Source organism: Babylonia areolata, chromosome 1, assembly GCF_041734735.1.
Source record: "Babylonia areolata isolate BAREFJ2019XMU chromosome 1, ASM4173473v1, whole genome shotgun sequence".
In the NCBI taxonomy this organism is placed as follows: domain Eukaryota; kingdom Metazoa; phylum Mollusca; class Gastropoda; order Neogastropoda; family Buccinidae; genus Babylonia; species Babylonia areolata.
The window spans coordinates 84,503,674-84,521,173 of NC_134876.1; the positions used below are offsets into that span (position 1 = coordinate 84,503,674).

General features: G+C 42.4%; 1 protein-coding gene across 3 annotated transcripts in view; it reads left to right on the plus strand.

Annotated features, from left to right (window-relative positions):
• The window catches only part of LOC143288642 (protein Wnt-10a-like), a 70,946-nt gene that overhangs the window by 35,366 nt on the left and 18,080 nt on the right, over window positions 1-17,500 (plus strand). For 2 of the 3 annotated variants that reach the window (XM_076597321.1, XM_076597310.1), the window contains 2 exons: window positions 5,399-6,131; window positions 9,446-9,708. In XM_076597321.1, the coding sequence (XP_076453436.1) occupies window positions 6,043-6,131; window positions 9,446-9,708 (352 nt within the window). In that variant the 5' untranslated portion in view covers window positions 5,399-6,042. Of the gene's footprint in view, window positions 70-5,398; window positions 6,132-9,445; window positions 9,709-17,500 lie in introns of all 3 variants that reach the window. The other variant, XM_076597319.1, reaches the window with a different exon arrangement.

The following is a 17,500-nucleotide window of genomic DNA, read 5'->3' on the forward strand; positions in this document are numbered from 1 at the left end:
GGACAGACGCCGTGACACAGAGGGGGGACATGCAATCATCCGTCTTGGGGACTGGCAGAGGTGTAACATGTAAGTGAACGTTCGGCCGTTGTCACAGGCTTGGCTTGTTCCTTCCCAACCCCTCCCCCCTCCCCTACCCGCACCCCACCTCCCCCCTCCCCCTCCCCCCCCCCCCCCTCCCTCACCGTTCATCATTGCTCTGCGGTCTTCAAGGCCGTATAGTTTGTGAGCGTGTGTATAGATGTGTGTGTGTGTGTGTGTGTGTGTGTGTGTGTGTGTGTGTGTGTGAATGATCATTCATATATTGCTCCATGTGCACTGTAAAAATTACATATATGTCTATATTGTACCGTATCATATTACGTTTTGTCAGAACATATCTCTCTGTGTGAAATTCGGGTTGCTGTCACCGGAAAGATTCCATCGTCACAATGCAGCGGCATTCTTCTTTTTTTTCTTCTTTTTTTTCTGCGTGCATGAGTATTTGTGTTTGTTTTACTGATCAACAGAGGTGGAGTTTTCTTCAGAATTTTGCCAGGGACAACTCCTTTGTTGCCCTTGGTTCTTTTACGTGCGTTAGGTACATCAGTGATTAGCGTCCAGACCATCACTCAAGGTCTAGTGTAGGGGGAGAAATTTCTGGCGAGTGTGAGATTTGAACCCCTACCCTCAGATTCTCTCACTGCCTAGGTGAAACACGTTACTTCCAGGCCAGAGGTGGACCGGTTTCAGATCACCCCCGTATATAGTGTTTTCTTTCTTTTCTTGTTCTATAATCAGGAAAAAAAAATGTTTTTAGATGATCCCGCTTCGAGTCGTGATGTCTATGTCCGTCTGTTGTATGTGTCTGTGTGTCTGCCTGTCTGTCTGTGGTAACAAAGTTTCTCGTTTCTTATTTTATCTTTACAGTGGACATAACGCTTATACCCGTGCGCGTGCGTCCGTGCCTGTGTTCTAGGGAAATATCAATTATCTAGATTAATTCACAAGAAATTGAACGACTGTCTTGTTGTCGTTAAAATCCTAGTCGTTGAAAATAGGTAAAAACGAAAGGCAAGAAATAAGTCAAAACACAGTTAAGGGTCTATATCAAAGGTCAAAATAAAAACAGTACAAATTTCACCGAATACCTTGCCGCGTGAAATGGAGATAAACTTCTTTTTTTTTTTCTTTTCAGTAAAGACACTTTTTGTTTCCAATACTCAGATTTAAAGAAATTAAAGTGGAAAAACCCTGAAGACCCCCCCACCCCCTCTGTATATATATATATATATATATATATATATATATATATATATATATATATATATATCAAACCTTAAAACACACACACACACACACACACACACACACACACACACACACACACACACATTTTTATTATTATTATGAAGAATTATTGGATTGTTATCAACACTTACTAACTTGTTTATATGTTAAACTGCCCCCAAGACATAAATAAGAGACGATATATATATGCATATATATAACAAACCTTAAACACACACACACACACACACACACACACACACACACATTATTATTATTATTATTATTATGAAGAAGAATTATTGGATTGTTATCAACACTTACTAACTTGTTTATATGTTAAACTGCCCCCAAAGATATAAATAAGAGACGATATTTTAGAGACTTGTCTTAACATGAGTATGTGTGTGGGGGGGGGGGGGGGGGGGTTAGTATATCGTCAGCTATTGGGAATTCTTATTTGACTAGTTTTAATCTCTTCTTATGTTGCGCATGATTTTATGCCAGTGTTTACAATGAGCCTGTGATTGCACAACTTAATTTCCATGTGGATTAATAAAGTGTTTTTGATTTGATTTGATTTGATTTGAGACGTACAGAAAGGAGCCTGAAGCACATTACAGGAAAATTAACTCTCTCCATACGAACGGCGAAAGAGACGACGTTAACAGCGTTTCAGCCCAATTACCATTATCGAAATATTGCAAGCGGAAGGCTCTTATACTGAAGAGGTGAATGTTGACAAAGAATACCACAATTCTGACGACGGAAGCTAAAGGTTGGGTCATTCAGACACCCACTGGACATCCGAGGGGTCTGTGTAGAGGAGAAGAGAGGACTGGCCGCACTGAGTGAGTTAATGACAGAAAAAGAACAGAAGTAATCGAAACGAAGAAAATAAAGACAGCATCAGTATGGTGAAAATGTTTTTTTCTTTCTTTCAGCCTAGGAAATATCAATTGTTCTTGAACAAGTCAAGTTGCAGACTGAATATTTACTCCATTTCCGCTACTCAGCTTTTAAAAGAACGATGAAGGAAACGATGACTGAGAGAGAGAGAGAGAGACAGAGAGAGAGAGAGAGAGAGAGAGAGAGAGAGAGAGAGAGAGACAGAGACAGAGACAGAGAGACAGAGACAGAGACCAACAGACAGACACAGAGAGACAAAGATAGAAAGAGACAAAGAGAAAGAAACAGACTGAGAGAGACAGAGACAGAAACAGACAGACAGTCAGAGAAAGACACACACACACACACACACAGAGGAGAGAGTAGTGGGCGGGAGGTATAGTTTTGTGTTTTCCTTTTTTGTCACAATAGACCTCTCTGTGTGAAATTCGGGCCACTCTCCCTTGTGAAGAACGCGTCGTCGTAATGCAGTTTCCTCTTTTCGTTCTGTATGAAAGTATATGTGGAGTGATGGCCTAGAGGTAACGCGTCCGCCTAGGAAGCGAGAGAATCTGAGCGCGCTGGTTCGAATCACGGCTCAACCGCCGATATTTTCTCCCCCTCCACTAGACCTTGAGTGGTGGTCTGGACGCTAGTCATTCGGATGAGACGATAAACCGAGGTCCAATGTGCAGCATGCACTTAGCGCACGTAAAAGAACCCACGGCAACAAAAGGGTTGTTCCTGGCTAAATTCTGTAGAAAATTCCACTTCGATAGGAAAAACCAATCAAACTGCACCGCAGGAAAAAATGCAAAAAAATGGGTGGCTCTGTAGTGTAGCGACGCGCTCTCCCTGGGGAGAGCAGCCCGAATTTCACACAGAGAAATATGTTGTGATAAAAAGAAATACAAATACAAATACAAATATATCAATTTTTTGTTTCACTATCAAAGTAGATTCTTTTCTGTTTTCGTCTCTGTGTGTGTGTGTGTGTGTGTGTGTGTGTGTGTGTGTGTGTGTGTGTGTGTGTGTGTGTGTGTGTGTGTGTGTGTGTGTGTGTGTGTGTGTTACAGAGTCACGTTTTGCCAGGGACGACTCTTTTGTTGATATGGATATCTTTTACGTGCGCCGCTAAATGCGGCATGCCAGCTGCACACTGGACTCTTCTCTTTTATCGTCTCATCCGAATGACTAGGATACAGACCACCGATCAAGTTGAAGTGGCGTGGGAAAGGGGTTTAGAAAAAAACAACCCAACAACCTCGGTCCTCTGGATAGAACTCGAGCCCGTCGATACTTGGTTCTTAGTAGGGTGCGTTACCACTTGGCTACGGCTTCGGCTTGGAGGTGGACATAGAACTAGAGAGAGAGTGTGTGTGTGGGGGGGGGGGGGGAGGAGGCAGAGGGAGAGCAGGGAAGTCGATGCCCCAAAGCTCAAGTCATTCATACAGCCACGAACCGAACGACACTATCAGTCAGTCTGTCAGTCAGCTTACATATCCTCTCTCTCTCTCTCTCTCTCTCTCTCTCTCTCTCTCTCTCTCTCTCTCTCTCTCTCTCTCTCTCTCTCTCTCTCTCTCTCTCTCTCTCTCTCCAGACACTCCACCCCTTTCCTCTCGAAAAAAGAAAAAAACGAAAACTCAATTTGCCTCATGCTAACTACCTCCTCGTTACGTGGACAGCCCCTTGGAAAGGGCACACACGCACACACACACACACACACACACACACACACACACACACACACACACACACACACACACACACACGCACACACACACACACACACACACACACACACACACACACACACACACACACACACACACACACACACACACACACACCAACTGATCTCTTAGAGAAGGTTTCTCAACTCAACCCCGGAGTCTTCCTCGCTCCCCTGGTAGCTAACTCGATTAGAATCTCAACACCAGTGCCCAGACAGCAAACAGTGGTTGGCCACTGGTCTGGCAAACGCTCAGAAACTTACTATCCCCAACCTACCCCACCACCCTCCCACCCCACAATCCCCGGTTCCTCCTCTCACTACCCCCTTTCCCTTCCCTTCCCTTTCCCTTTCCCTTTCCCCTTTCCATGTGAATCTGGTCATTCTGTTTATTGTCTGGCTTCTCTGTTCCGGTGCCGGTCAGTTCCACCCTTGTTCCAGTTCGGGGTCTGCAGGCAAAGGAGGTTGGTGGTTCCTTGTCCTGACACCGGGTTGTTTCACCGTCTGTGACTCCACTGTGGTGTGTGTGTGTGTGTGTGTGTGTGTGTGTGTGTGTGTGTGTGTGTGTGTGTGTGTGTGTGTGTGTGTGTGTGTGTGTGTGTCTTTGGTGAACGTTCCACTTGTGTTTTGATGTTGGAAGAGAGTGTTCCTTCTCCTTCTTTTCCCCTATCCATTTGAAGAGTCGTTTGGGGGCGCCAGAGAGAGAGAGAGAGAGAGAGAGAGAGAGAGAGAGAGAGAGAGAGAGAGAGAGAGAGAGAGAGTTTCAGAATAGGAAAAGAGAATAGCTTTGTTTGCCGTTATTCAATATACTGTGTGCGTTGAAATATGCTTGAGAAAAAAATATGTACATGCTTTCTTCTTTCTGCGAAATGAAATGTTATATTTGAATGTCACGCACGTTTATGTTTTTTCATGGGTCCGGTGTCTTTACTGAGAAATCCAGTAACAACACTTATTGGTTTGTTTTTATTTGTCTTTCTTTTTTCTGAGATTGATTTTCTCATATACATGATATTATAACGTTCGTATCCGTGATTCCTTCTTTTTTGTTTTTTTGTTGTTTTGTTTGTTTGTTTGTTTGCTTTTTGTTGTTGTTGTTTTCTTTTTGATACACCATGTTAACATTTTGTCCATTTTCTTTGATGCCTAAACTTAAGTTTTACTTGTATAGATATGTGCATTTTCATTGTTTTTTCCTGATGTTTTTTCTTTCCTTTCTTGTATCTTTATGACAGTGTTTTCTACTTATTTTTCTCTCGATATGCTATCCGGGCTTTAATGCTATTGACTTGATGACAACTGTTTGTTTCTTTTTTTCCCCAAGATTATCCGGGGTAATATACTATTGACTTCATGACAGCTTTTTTTTTTTTTTTTTTTTCCAGATTATCCCGGTTAGGATACTGTTGACTTCATGACAACTATTTTGTTGTTGTTTTTTCCAGATTATCCCGGTTAGGATACTATCGACTTCATGACAACTGTTTTGTTGTTGTTGTATTTTTTCAGATTATCCGGGCTATGATACTACTGACGTGATGACAAACTATTCCCCGTGGAGGTGGAAGAGCGTAGAGTCTCCAAGGATGTTGGTCATCACAGTGGATTAATGGACTTTTTGTGACAAGGGAATTGTGACCTCAAGCAGAAGGGAAAAGATCAACGAGTCTACATCCAAACTGAAACACAAAGTCAGTCAGAAAGAAACAGAGTTTCCACCAAACATACACTAAAACGTTAGTTTCCTCTGTCATACAGACAATCACCGTGTGAACTTGCATGCGATTCACTTGTAGACATCTGCCCTCATCTTTTAGACACACACACACACACACACACACACACACACACACACACACACACACACACACACACACACACACACACACACACACACACACACACACACACACACACACACACACACACACACACACACACACACACAAGAGTAAGCGGCGGGGTGAGGTGAGGTGAGGCCGGGGGATGCTCCCAGCAGACCTCATCGTCACCAGAAGGCCGGCAGGACCCTGACCAGACGGCGCGCTGAGCGGAGCGACACAGCGGCCGGGAGAGCGTGTTGAGCCAGAAGCCAGTGCAGTAGTGCCAACCTGAGCGTCAAGGATGCTCAGCAGTGCCGGGGGTGCAGTGCCATGCCGCCGCCACCCGGAATGAGTCTGCTGGGCCGTCTGGCCCCGCTGCTGCTGCTGTTGCTGCTGCTGTTACTGGCGTCCCCTGGGGGGTGAGTGAACACCCACATCCATTTCACACTCTTGATTGATGAACATTTGTGTGAATACTGTATTGGTTCGTTGTTTTTTTTTAATTGAGCTTGTTTTTTCCATTGTGAATGGTCAAAATATTTAAGAAATGCTGGTCAAACATAGAGAATGTTGGACACTTAGAACAGTCGGTATGTGTGTCAAATAATCTTCTACCGGCGTTTTATTTGGAATTCAAAATGGTAGCCGATTTCACCTTGTTAAAACAAATGACATTATTTTGACAGGTAGAATGTTATAAGTTTTGCTGAAACAAACAAACAAACAAAAATCAACAGCAAACAACTATCCACCTTTCAAACTGATCTTTGTCCAACAGTCTGATATCATATAATCCTAAGATACTACATAGATATCAAAGAATTGTTACGACATTAAATGAAATATAATTATAAAGTATTACTAGCAAGAGCATCTGTTTAATAGCAAATGGACTTATAAAAGAGTAGACCTGCTTTTCTTATTATCTTTTTTTTTTTAATTGGTACTTATTGAGCGCCTATCTTCGGTTAGATACTATAATATAAACAAGAATCAAAATGTACCATGATCCAGAATATGTCATACATAAATATTTTACTTGTCTATCATTTACAATATAAAACGATTAACAGCATACGAAAATAGTAATGGAAAAGTTCAAACGCTTACTTATATCTCTCTCGTAGCAGGCCAACAAACTGCCAGCACTTTGCGAAGACAGAGTCCTTTATACAACAGGAAGCCTGCACTCGATAGAGCCGACATAGGACTGCCTTGATCAAGGCGTTCTTCATTCGTTCCCTGTGTTATGCAGTCACGCGGGTGGATTTTACTAAAATTCTTGCCAGGGACAACTCTCTTGTTGCCGTGGGTTCTTTTACGTGCGCTAAGTGCATGCTGCACACGGGTCTCATCGGTTTATCACCTCATCAGAATGACTTGTGAATCCTAAGTGAAGGAGTTGAAATACGAGTCGACATGCTTTTATCATTGTCATGCATGATAACATTGTTAAAAATATCAGTCAGTGGGTTTGCGTTTATCTTTTGTTATCCACAGTAATATAGTTAAAAAAATATAAGTGGACCTGCTTTTATCATTGCTATCCATAGTTGAAAAAAATCTTGAAATGGCTTAAGATTCTATAGCCTTTTTATGGTCATAGGGGCCACTAGTGAATCAATACCCACTGTGTCTAGGACTCTGTGTAGGCAGGCGGGGCCCAGTCCTCTCCTTCCGCCGTTTTAACCCCCCCCCCTCCCCCCCTCCCCCCCAACTGGTCAGATACCCATTCACACCCAGTTTGATTGAGGAACATCCTAGTAAAGAGTCTTTAATTAAACGTATCAATGTAAAATAGTCAAATAGAAATGCTATCATCATTTTTATTTTATTTTATTTTTTTTATTCACGGTAACATAGTTGTTTCTGTCAATGTTACCTGCAGTAATAAAGTTAAAAGGTGAATGGAAATGCTTTCATTTTTATCCATCGTAACATATATTACATAATTATCAGTGAGGCTGTTCAGACCGATGCGATACGATACGAACAAAATGATGAGAAAATATGACACGGTATAGCTGATCGTAAATATTGAGCTGAACGCTAGTTCTTCGTACCAAAAGTATAAAAGTATTTCTAACAACATGTAAACAAATACAAAATGATTCAAGATATATTATCTCCACTGAACGCAAGCAATAAAACATCTACTTCGAATATATATATAGAGAGAGAGGTAACGCGTCCACCTAGGAAGTGAGAGAATCTGAGCGCGCTGGTTCGAATCACGGCTCGGCCGCTGATATTTTCTCCCCCTCCACTAGACCTTGAGTGGTGGTCTGGACGCTAGTCATTCGGATGAGACGATAAACCGAGGTCCCCTGTGCAGCATGCACTTAGCGCACGTAAAAGAACCCACGGCAACAAAAGGGTTGTTCCTGGCTAAATTCTGTAGAAAAATCCACTTCGATAGGAAAAACAAATCAAACTGCACGCAGGAAAAAAAAATACCAATGAAATGGGTGGCGCTGTAGTGTGGCGACGCGATCTCCCTGGGGAGAACAGCCCGAATTTCACACAGAAATCTGTTGTGATAAAAAAAGAATATAAATACGAATACAAATATATATATGTATATGTATACACACACACACACACACACACACACACACACACATATATATATATATATATATATATATATATATATACATATGGACAGGAAACGGAGGTACTACTGCCGCGCTGCCGGCAAACCAAAATGTATCAAAAACCAATACTGAAAAATAAAATCAAGAACAAAGGAGATATTCGAAAAGCAACTATAATAAATACACCTGATAAAATATGAAGCTTGTGTTCTGATTGTCAGATTTCATGACATTTCGCTGAGGATGTCACGAACGTTTTCGCATCCTTGTTCGTAAACTCAAATTTTTTTTTTAAAAGGGGGGTGTTGGGGGGTGGTGGTGGTAAAGAACGTTAATACATCAACACTCTCGTGCACCCGATTTACTTTCTTTTTCTTACCCATGCTTTGAAGAAATTATAACAGTGTCCAATTTGAGTAATGCATAAAAAACAGCCTCTGTGTGTGTGTGTGTGTGTGTGTGTGTGTGTGTGTGTGTGTGTGTGTGTGTGTGTGTGTGTGTGTGTGTGTGTGTGTGTGTGTGTGTGTGTGCGCGCGCCAGTGCTTGAATCCCCCTCGTGTGTATACGCATGTAGAAGATGAAATACGCTTGTCAAAGATAATGTAATCCATGTCCACGTTTGGTGGCTTATGGAAACATGAGTACACCCAGCACACACACACACACACATACACCGAGTATGGCTGCCTACATGGCGGGGTAAATAAACAGAACTGTCCTACAGGTAAAATGTTCCATGTCTGTATGAATGTGTATGTGCGTGAATGAAACGTGATTGAATAACATAGGAAACGAATGATGAGCGCCCAATGGCAGCTGTCAGTCGGCTTAACCCAGGCAGGCATAAAAAACAGCCTCTGTGTGTGTGTGTGTGTGTGTGTGTGTGTGTGTGTGTGTGTGTGTGTGTGTGTGTGTGTGTGTGTGTGTGCGTGCGCGCATCAATTACTTCTACAACATTCACCGCTTTGTATTGTCATTTATTTCTCCTTCGATCAAGAACACACACACACACACACACACACACACACACACACACACACACACACAAACACACACACACACACGCACACACACGCTTTTTTGTTTGTTTGTTTGCTTGTTACTGAAACCAGCAACCACCTCCTCTGTCTCCTCAGATCCATGGACAACGACATCCTTCGCCTGAACATCCCCAAAGAGCCCAAGCTGGACCCCAACACGGTGTGCAAGACCTACCCGGAGCTGACGGCCAACCAGTACAACCTGTGCCGCAAGTACCCGGACGTGACGGCCTCCGCCATCCAGGGGGTACAGATCGCCATTCACGAGTGCCAGTTCCAGCTGCGCACCCACCGCTGGAACTGCTCCTCCTTGGAGACCAAGAACAAGAACCCGCACTCCAGTCCTCTGTTGGCTAAAGGTGAGTCAGGAGTGGTTGGGAAGTTGGTGTGTGTGTGTGTGTGTGTGTCTTTTTTGGGTGGTTGAATTGAGCTTGTTTTTTTGTTTGTTGGTTTGTTTGTTTTCTTGTTTTTCTATAATAATAGGTATTTAAATGTTCTAACAATATAACGCTGTGAATCAATGATAGTAGATATAATAATAATAATAATTAAGTGTTCACAGTATAACAACCCCCCCCAACACAGCTATAATGTTTGTATTATTTATACAATGAGATTATATATCAAATGTAAAATCATGTCCAACAACGTTGGAAAAAAGAAAAATCAACAATTATCAAATCCGTGGCCACTCTACCAACAGAACACCATCCACACAAACAAACACTACACACAAACGACAACACAAACAACTACATACAAATAATCAACAGCATCGATAAACTCACAAGCTACAGTCGTATTAGTTTCAGGGCTTTATTCGCGTGTTCCTTCTCCATCCCCCCCGCCTTCATTCTTACCCGTTGCCTCCGCAAGTTATTCCTGTCATGGTGGATGACTCAGTCACGTGGGATGATGATGAAGGTTGTCATCTCGTATCCCCCCGATAGTGCGGGGCAGAAACAATACTTCGCATGTTCCGGCATATGACGTTTTTTTGTTGGGGTGTATGTTGTCACGGGTTGCTGCAAAAGCGTAAACAAGTAAAGTCTTTGCGCTACAATATATATACAGTTGTAAATATTAATATGTATTAGCATATTAAAGTTTTAATGTGTTTTTCTCGTGTTTTTTGCCTTGTTTCTCGGATTGTTACCTTTTCTGTAGTTTAGTTTCTCAGTGGGTCGTCATTGCGTTGGACTTCCTTGTACTCACCATCTAGGATGGACTGCTGTACCGTTAGTAGCTGTGTGCTGCATCCTTTTTATTTATTTGATTATATGTTTATTATGTTTTATTTGTTGTTTGTATCAGTGGGTGTTTCTTTGATTGTGCTCATGAGTGTATTCTCGTTGATGGTTTTTTCGTGGTGCTGCATGGTCTCGTTTTGTGTTTTAATATGCACTGGCGCTCGTTGATTTTGTCTCGTTGTAAGAATGAATGATTTCTTTCATCGGGTATTAGAAGCTTGTTACAGAAGAGAAAGAATTGAAAACGGAAGGCGTATTAAAAGCCTCACCTCGACTACACAGAGCCGGAGGACTGACGCGCAAATACCGAACACACCACACCCCGCACCACTACACCAATAGTACGTGATATCAAAGTAATAAATCAAAACTTGGATCTTTAGTCATAAACGAATAAGAAGAGAGGGGTCCGGGGTTGGGCAAAAGCACAAACAACTAGCACAGAAAACAACAACAGACACAAAAAAAACAGAGGCAAGGAGATGGTTGGTCCAGGACTGAAAATTCTGAGAGAAATTATCACGCTAAATCAGGTACTTCTTATAGACACATGGCATCAAGCAATGAAATCTATAATTTTACCTCTTTTCCTGGAAAAAAAAATAGAGTTACCTAATGTGGTTTCGTGTAGCGTTTGAGTGCAGTTGATCAACGCAGTAATTGCCCTCTAGAGAACGTTGTACGTCTCATACTATCCTGTTTTACGAAGACAAGAGAAGATAAAAGGAAAACAGGAAAACTGACCAACTAAATAAATTTATAGATAAATGCATAAATACCATGCACATTAATTAATTAAAATGTTAACTAACAAAATGAACGACTGAATGAACAATCGAATGAATAGATAGATAAATAAATAAATAAATAAATAAATAAAGATGTTCACAGATAGAGCACACACACACACACACACACACACACACACACACACACATAATATATATATATATATATATATATATATATATATATATATATATATATATATATGTGAAACACGAAACAAAACAAAGAATGAAGAAAAGCAAAACGAAACAAAAAAACGAAACAAAAAGCCCAGGGCACCACCACCACCACCACCACCAACAACACAACAACAACAACAACACAACAACAACAACAACAACAACACAACAACACAACAACAGCAACAACAACAACAACAACACAACAACAACAACAAAACAACAACAACAACAGCAACAACAACACAACAACAACAGCAGTACCGCACATGATCACAGTAACAATTCTTATTTCCACGTTACGTTTCCACGCTACGTTACAATCCAGGCGCAAACCTTTCATTCGGACTGCATCCACTCTCCCCCCCCCCCCCCCCTCCCCCCGCCCTTACCCCCCACCCCCGCGCCACCTCTCCCACTCCTTTACCCCCCGTCTCCCTCCCCCAAGTATTCCTGTCATGGGGGACTGACTCAGTGCACGTGCGGAGAGGCATGCAACAGGTTGTCATCCCTCCAGTATCCCCCCCCGATAGGCGGCGGCAGAAACAATAACTCGCATAGTTCCCGGCATATGACTTTTTGTTGGGGTGTATGGTGTCATGGGAGCAGCAAAAGAAACAAGAAAGTCTTGCGCTAAAAAACAATAAATAAATACATTTAAAAATAAATAAATAAATAAATGAATAAATAAATTAAATTTTAAAAAGATTTTTCTCGCCCTTTTCTGTCCCATTTTTCTGGAATAAAAAAAAAAAAGTATACCTCTTTCCTCGGATAGTTTCAGTTTCTCAAGGAGGCGTCATTGCGTTCGGACTAATCCATATACACTACACCACATCTAGGCACGGACCTGCAGCATAACCCAAGGAGCTTAGTAGAGCCTTGAGTGCATGCATATATATATATATATATATATTATTTTTGTAGAGCTATCAGAGTGGGGTTTCTTCGACAAAATGTCGCCAGAGGACAACACTCTCGTTGCCATGGGTTCTTTTATTCAGTGCGTGCTGCACATGGGAACCTCGGTTTATCGTTTCACCCAAACTGACAACTGGACGCTCAGTTTGATTTTGGGAGCAACAGATCAAAAGAAAGAAACTGAAATGAATTACTTCATGAGGATCATTGCAAAGCTTGTTATCAGAAGAGAAACAGAAATCTGAAACAGACGAAGGCGTCATATAAAAAGCACTCACCAAACACACATACACACACACGCGCGCGCGCGCGCGCACACACACACACGCACGCACACACACACACACACACACACACACACACACACACACACACACACACACACACCACAAACGTACGTGCGCATTATTCTCAAGTAATCGTGATCTGTTTTTTGCAAGAAATTAGGAACGTAAAACACGTCATAAGAAGAAAACGGGAGAGAGAGAGAGGGAGGTGGGGGTGAGGGGGGCGGGGGGCGGGGGGGCGGAAGGAGAGGCGGAAACAAACAAAGAGAGACAAAGGACCAGAAAGAGAAGCACAGACAGACACAGACAAAAACAGAGACAAGGACAGATGGTTAGAAAGAGAGTCAGAGACAGAACTAATTCCTGAGAGGATTGATCAACTGGTCATTAAGCATCAAAGTATCTTCTTTTTAGAGACACATCGCTGCATCAACGAAGTAAAATCATAATTTCATCACCTCTTATCTCCCTGAAGAAAAAAAAAAAAAGAAGTTTAAAAACTAATCGTACGTTCTCTTCGATCAAAAGGTAATGCGTTGAGTGCAGGTTTGACTATGTCAGTCACTAACTCTCCACATCAAAGTTTATGTCTTAACGTTGTTATCGTCTTCATAGCCATTCCGCTTTTACGTAACAGAGAAAGGATAAAAACAAATATTTTCCAGGGAAAAAAGTGTTTTCTTTTTCTTTCTTTTTTTTTCTTTTTTTTTTCTTTTTTTTTTAACCTTTTGAGGCGAGAATCTGATCTATTATGTTGATTTGACTTTTGATTGAATTATGATTCAGATCAGTAGTCATATATCTAACGGGATGTTTTCTAAGGCTATTGTCCCTATCGGGCGGTATGTCCTTGATGTAATTACCAACCCAATGTGAATTTCTCCAAAGGTGAAAAAAAAAATGTGCTTATTCATATGTTTGTTTATTTGTCTATTTTTTTTCCTTAATGAATCTATCTATATACTTGTTCATTTATTTAATCATTTATTATTTCAGTCCATTCATTTGTTTGACGTGAGATGCATTTTCCATAATGCTGCAAGTAGAAGTTGTTTCCGACTTAATGACGAGGACAAATTGAATATATATATATATATATATATATATATATATATATATATATATATATACATACATATATATATATGTGTGTGTGTGTGTGTGTGTGTGTGTGTGTGTGTGCGAACATTTTCTCTTCTCGCTGAAACTTTCTTTGATAAACGGCTAAAAAAAAACAATCAAATTGAACTAATCGGAATGGAAGAGGCACAAAATTAACCACGAAATCAGTGACCATAGTCTAACACAATCACGCATCAGTCCCCAATTTGTCGTGGGTCAGACGAAACCAGATTTTATTTTAAAGTCAAAACAACGAAATAGTATTCCGTACGGGCATATGATATCAATCAAGCTAATGTTGCGTTGCGTTTCCCACCGACTCACATACGTACAGAAATACAACACAACACAATGTGATATAACACCATACACTAAAATAAGGGGGAAAAGAGCATTTCTGTCCTGTCCATTTATGAACTATATATGCACACGCTGATGGGCAGTGTTCAACAGATGCAACAGCTTGAAGCTGTGTGTAAGTGTGGTAGAGACAGTTCGTCCTCTTTTGCGCTTTTTTTTTCTGATTCCCACTGAACCGTTCTCCGTGGGAAAAAAAAGAAAAAAAGAAATGAGTATCTTTCGCACATTCAGAATGCTGTCTGCTACTTCTGTCTTCCTGTTTTCTCTCTTCGGAATGGTGTCCCCAAGGGACCACGTAGATTCCTTTTCCTTCAGCTACAAATCTGGCAGCCATACGGTAGCATCAGGAAGTCAGGGGTTTTGTGGGGGGTATTTTTGGCGCGGAGCGTCGGCCGCGGGTCCGTCCGCTAATACTGGCACGGAGGAAGCTTCTGCGCCTCGTGTGGACAGGCCCTAAGGACACGTGTGTGTGTGTGTGTGTGTGTGTGTGTGTGTGTGCTGCCGCGCAGATGGAAACGATGTCGAGTGCATTATCACTGACTTCTCCCCTGGAGTCACAGACATGGAGGCGGGGAATTCAGTGAGTGGTACCATGTTTTGTGTGTGATGGGGGGGTTCATTCTGTCGGCGTCATTTCTTGCTTCATCCTGCCCCCCTGCCCCCCACCCCCTATCCCCCACCCCTCCTTTCTCGCCCGGACTGGAAATCCCGCTCTCATTTTCATTCCCTTCCAGTCAGTCACTGATTAGGTTTTCTCCGTGACACTGCTGTGACAATTTGGAAATCCCCGAGAAACTACGAACGTGAAAATTAAACCATACAAAGTTTCAGTTTCAAGGTGTCAATGCACGCGGATTGACCCGTATACGGCTGAACCAGATCTGCTAGGGAAAAACCAAAGACGATGATGTAATTGTTAGGCAGCCAATTTGAAGTTGTGCAGAGATGTTATAGTATCGTTCTCTTTTTCATTTCGATTCGTTTTTTTTGTTTTTTTTTAATTAGTCACATGAATCAGTTCGCTTTTATCATTTTTTTTTTCTCATAAAACACGGCGCATACAGAAATAAGGAAAATTATTATTCGAACTTTTCCGTTTATTCCTTGAGGTTGATTTAGGCAAGGTTTGAATAAGAAAACAAAATGCTTGTTTGAACTTTCCTTTTGTTTCTGGTGATTGATTTATACAAAGCTATTTATTGACCATTTTATTTGAGAGAAAATCAGGCTGCTTGTAATGCCCCCTAAAATAAAGTCGATGTTTAATCAAACAACAACAAAACAGCAACAATACCAAGCTGGCCCCCAGCGTTGTTGAAACAGAGCAGATGCCTGGCTTCACCTTGTTACTGCAAAATCCACAATTTACAAGATGCACACTTTTTACTTTAAACGCGCGGTTTGAAACTTGCTTCTTGAAGCCAAACAAACTGAAACAAGACAAAGACAAAACAAACACGCCATTTTATCCTCCCCCCACCCCCATTTTTTTTTTTCTTTTCAAAGTAAACAGCCGGGTAGCCTGTGGGAATGTTGCCAAAGGGAAGGCAGAGAGAGAAAGGATGCTGAAGGCTACAACACACACACACACACACACACACACACACACAGTGTTGGAAGCAGGGGAGGAGAGGGCGCGGGGGGGGGGGGGGGAGGAGATGGAGTGTTGGGTGAAGCTATTTTCTTCCCCTCCTACAGCAAGTTTACCTCCCCGGTCTCTTCCCAAAACGGTCCAGTTGCCTCGCGTGTAAACACGGCGGCTGTTTCAAGTTGCGCCTCTCATTGGCTGCTGGGGGTTTAGGGAAACATTGGTCACATACCAGACACCTCATCAAACCCATCTGCCGGGCGTTCTGGATAGCAGATGGGCCCCCCCAGATACCCATTCACCCACCACCATTGCTTGCTTCTTCGTGTCGGCGGCGGTGGATTCCGTGGGTGGGTGCTCTTTGTTGCTGCCTCTCTTTTTTTCCAGGGGAGAGAGGTTCGAATCCCTCGAGGGGTGTGTCAGCGGCGCTGCCATGATGGGGCCTTCCAGATAAAAAAAAAGGAAAAAAAGAAAATAACAAAAAAAGGTTAAAAGGTTTCGCTACAGCGATGGAGGAAGTATCGGGGGCTGGGAGGGGTGTTTGTGGGGGTGGTGAGCAGGAGGGTGGTGGTGGTGGTGGGCGGGAGGAGGGATGGAAGGGGTGTTGCTCTTTCTTTAGGATTCTGAAAATCGTTCTTGATTCTCTGTCTGTCTGTCTCTGTCTCTGTCTGTCTGTCTGTCTGTCTGTCTGTCTGTCTGTCTGTCTGTCTCTCTCTCTCTCTCTCTCTCTCTAGATGCACATAGTTGTAGGGATCGACCGATCCATCGGAAGAGGGGGTTGCGGGGGGAGTTAGGGTGGCAGAACATCACTATGACTATGATGACTGTGAATAGCATGACTATTAAAATATAGATACCATCTACTTCAGATAGTCACCTGTCACAAACAGTCGGAGAATGATTATGAAAGGTGAATAAAACTGACTTCACTGATATTATATTTTAAGCAGAATGTAAATTTGCATCAGCGTAGCTCTGCCACAGGCGTTGTGTACCGTTACTGACTATTATTTTAAACTGATGTTGTTCACGAAAGGAAACATATTACGAGGACTACCGTCACCGCCTGATAGTGATGATGGTGGTGGTGATACTACTGCTGCTGCAACATGCGTGCGGCTCCTATCGTTAGGAGGCGTCGTGGGCCAAGACGTGGTTAGGCACTGGACGTCCAGTCCAATGATTCCCCTAACATTCCTTGTGACCCCGGTACAATTTGTAATAAAGACATATTCTATTCTATTCTATTCTGATCTATGATCATCGCTGATCAGGGTTCGACTGAGGCATGGTGTGGTGTCCTTGGGAAAGGCACTTTGCTCAGATTTTCCTCACTCACTCCACTTAATAGGGAACGGGTACCTGACCGGCTGGGGTAGGTTAACTCTTTCCATACGAACGGCGAAAAAGACGAGGATGACACCGTTTCACCGCAATTAACATCATCAAACTATCACAAGCGGAAGGCTCTTATACTGAATAGGTGTATGTAGAGAACCAATACCGCATTTCTGACGACGGAAGCAAAAGGTTTGGTCATTCAGACATCCAGTGGAAGTCCGAGGCGGTCTCCGGCCTGTAGGGCAGAGGAGAGGACTGGCCGTCCTGAGTGAGTTAAAACGGCGGAAGGAAAGTATTGGCCGCCCGCCTTCCTG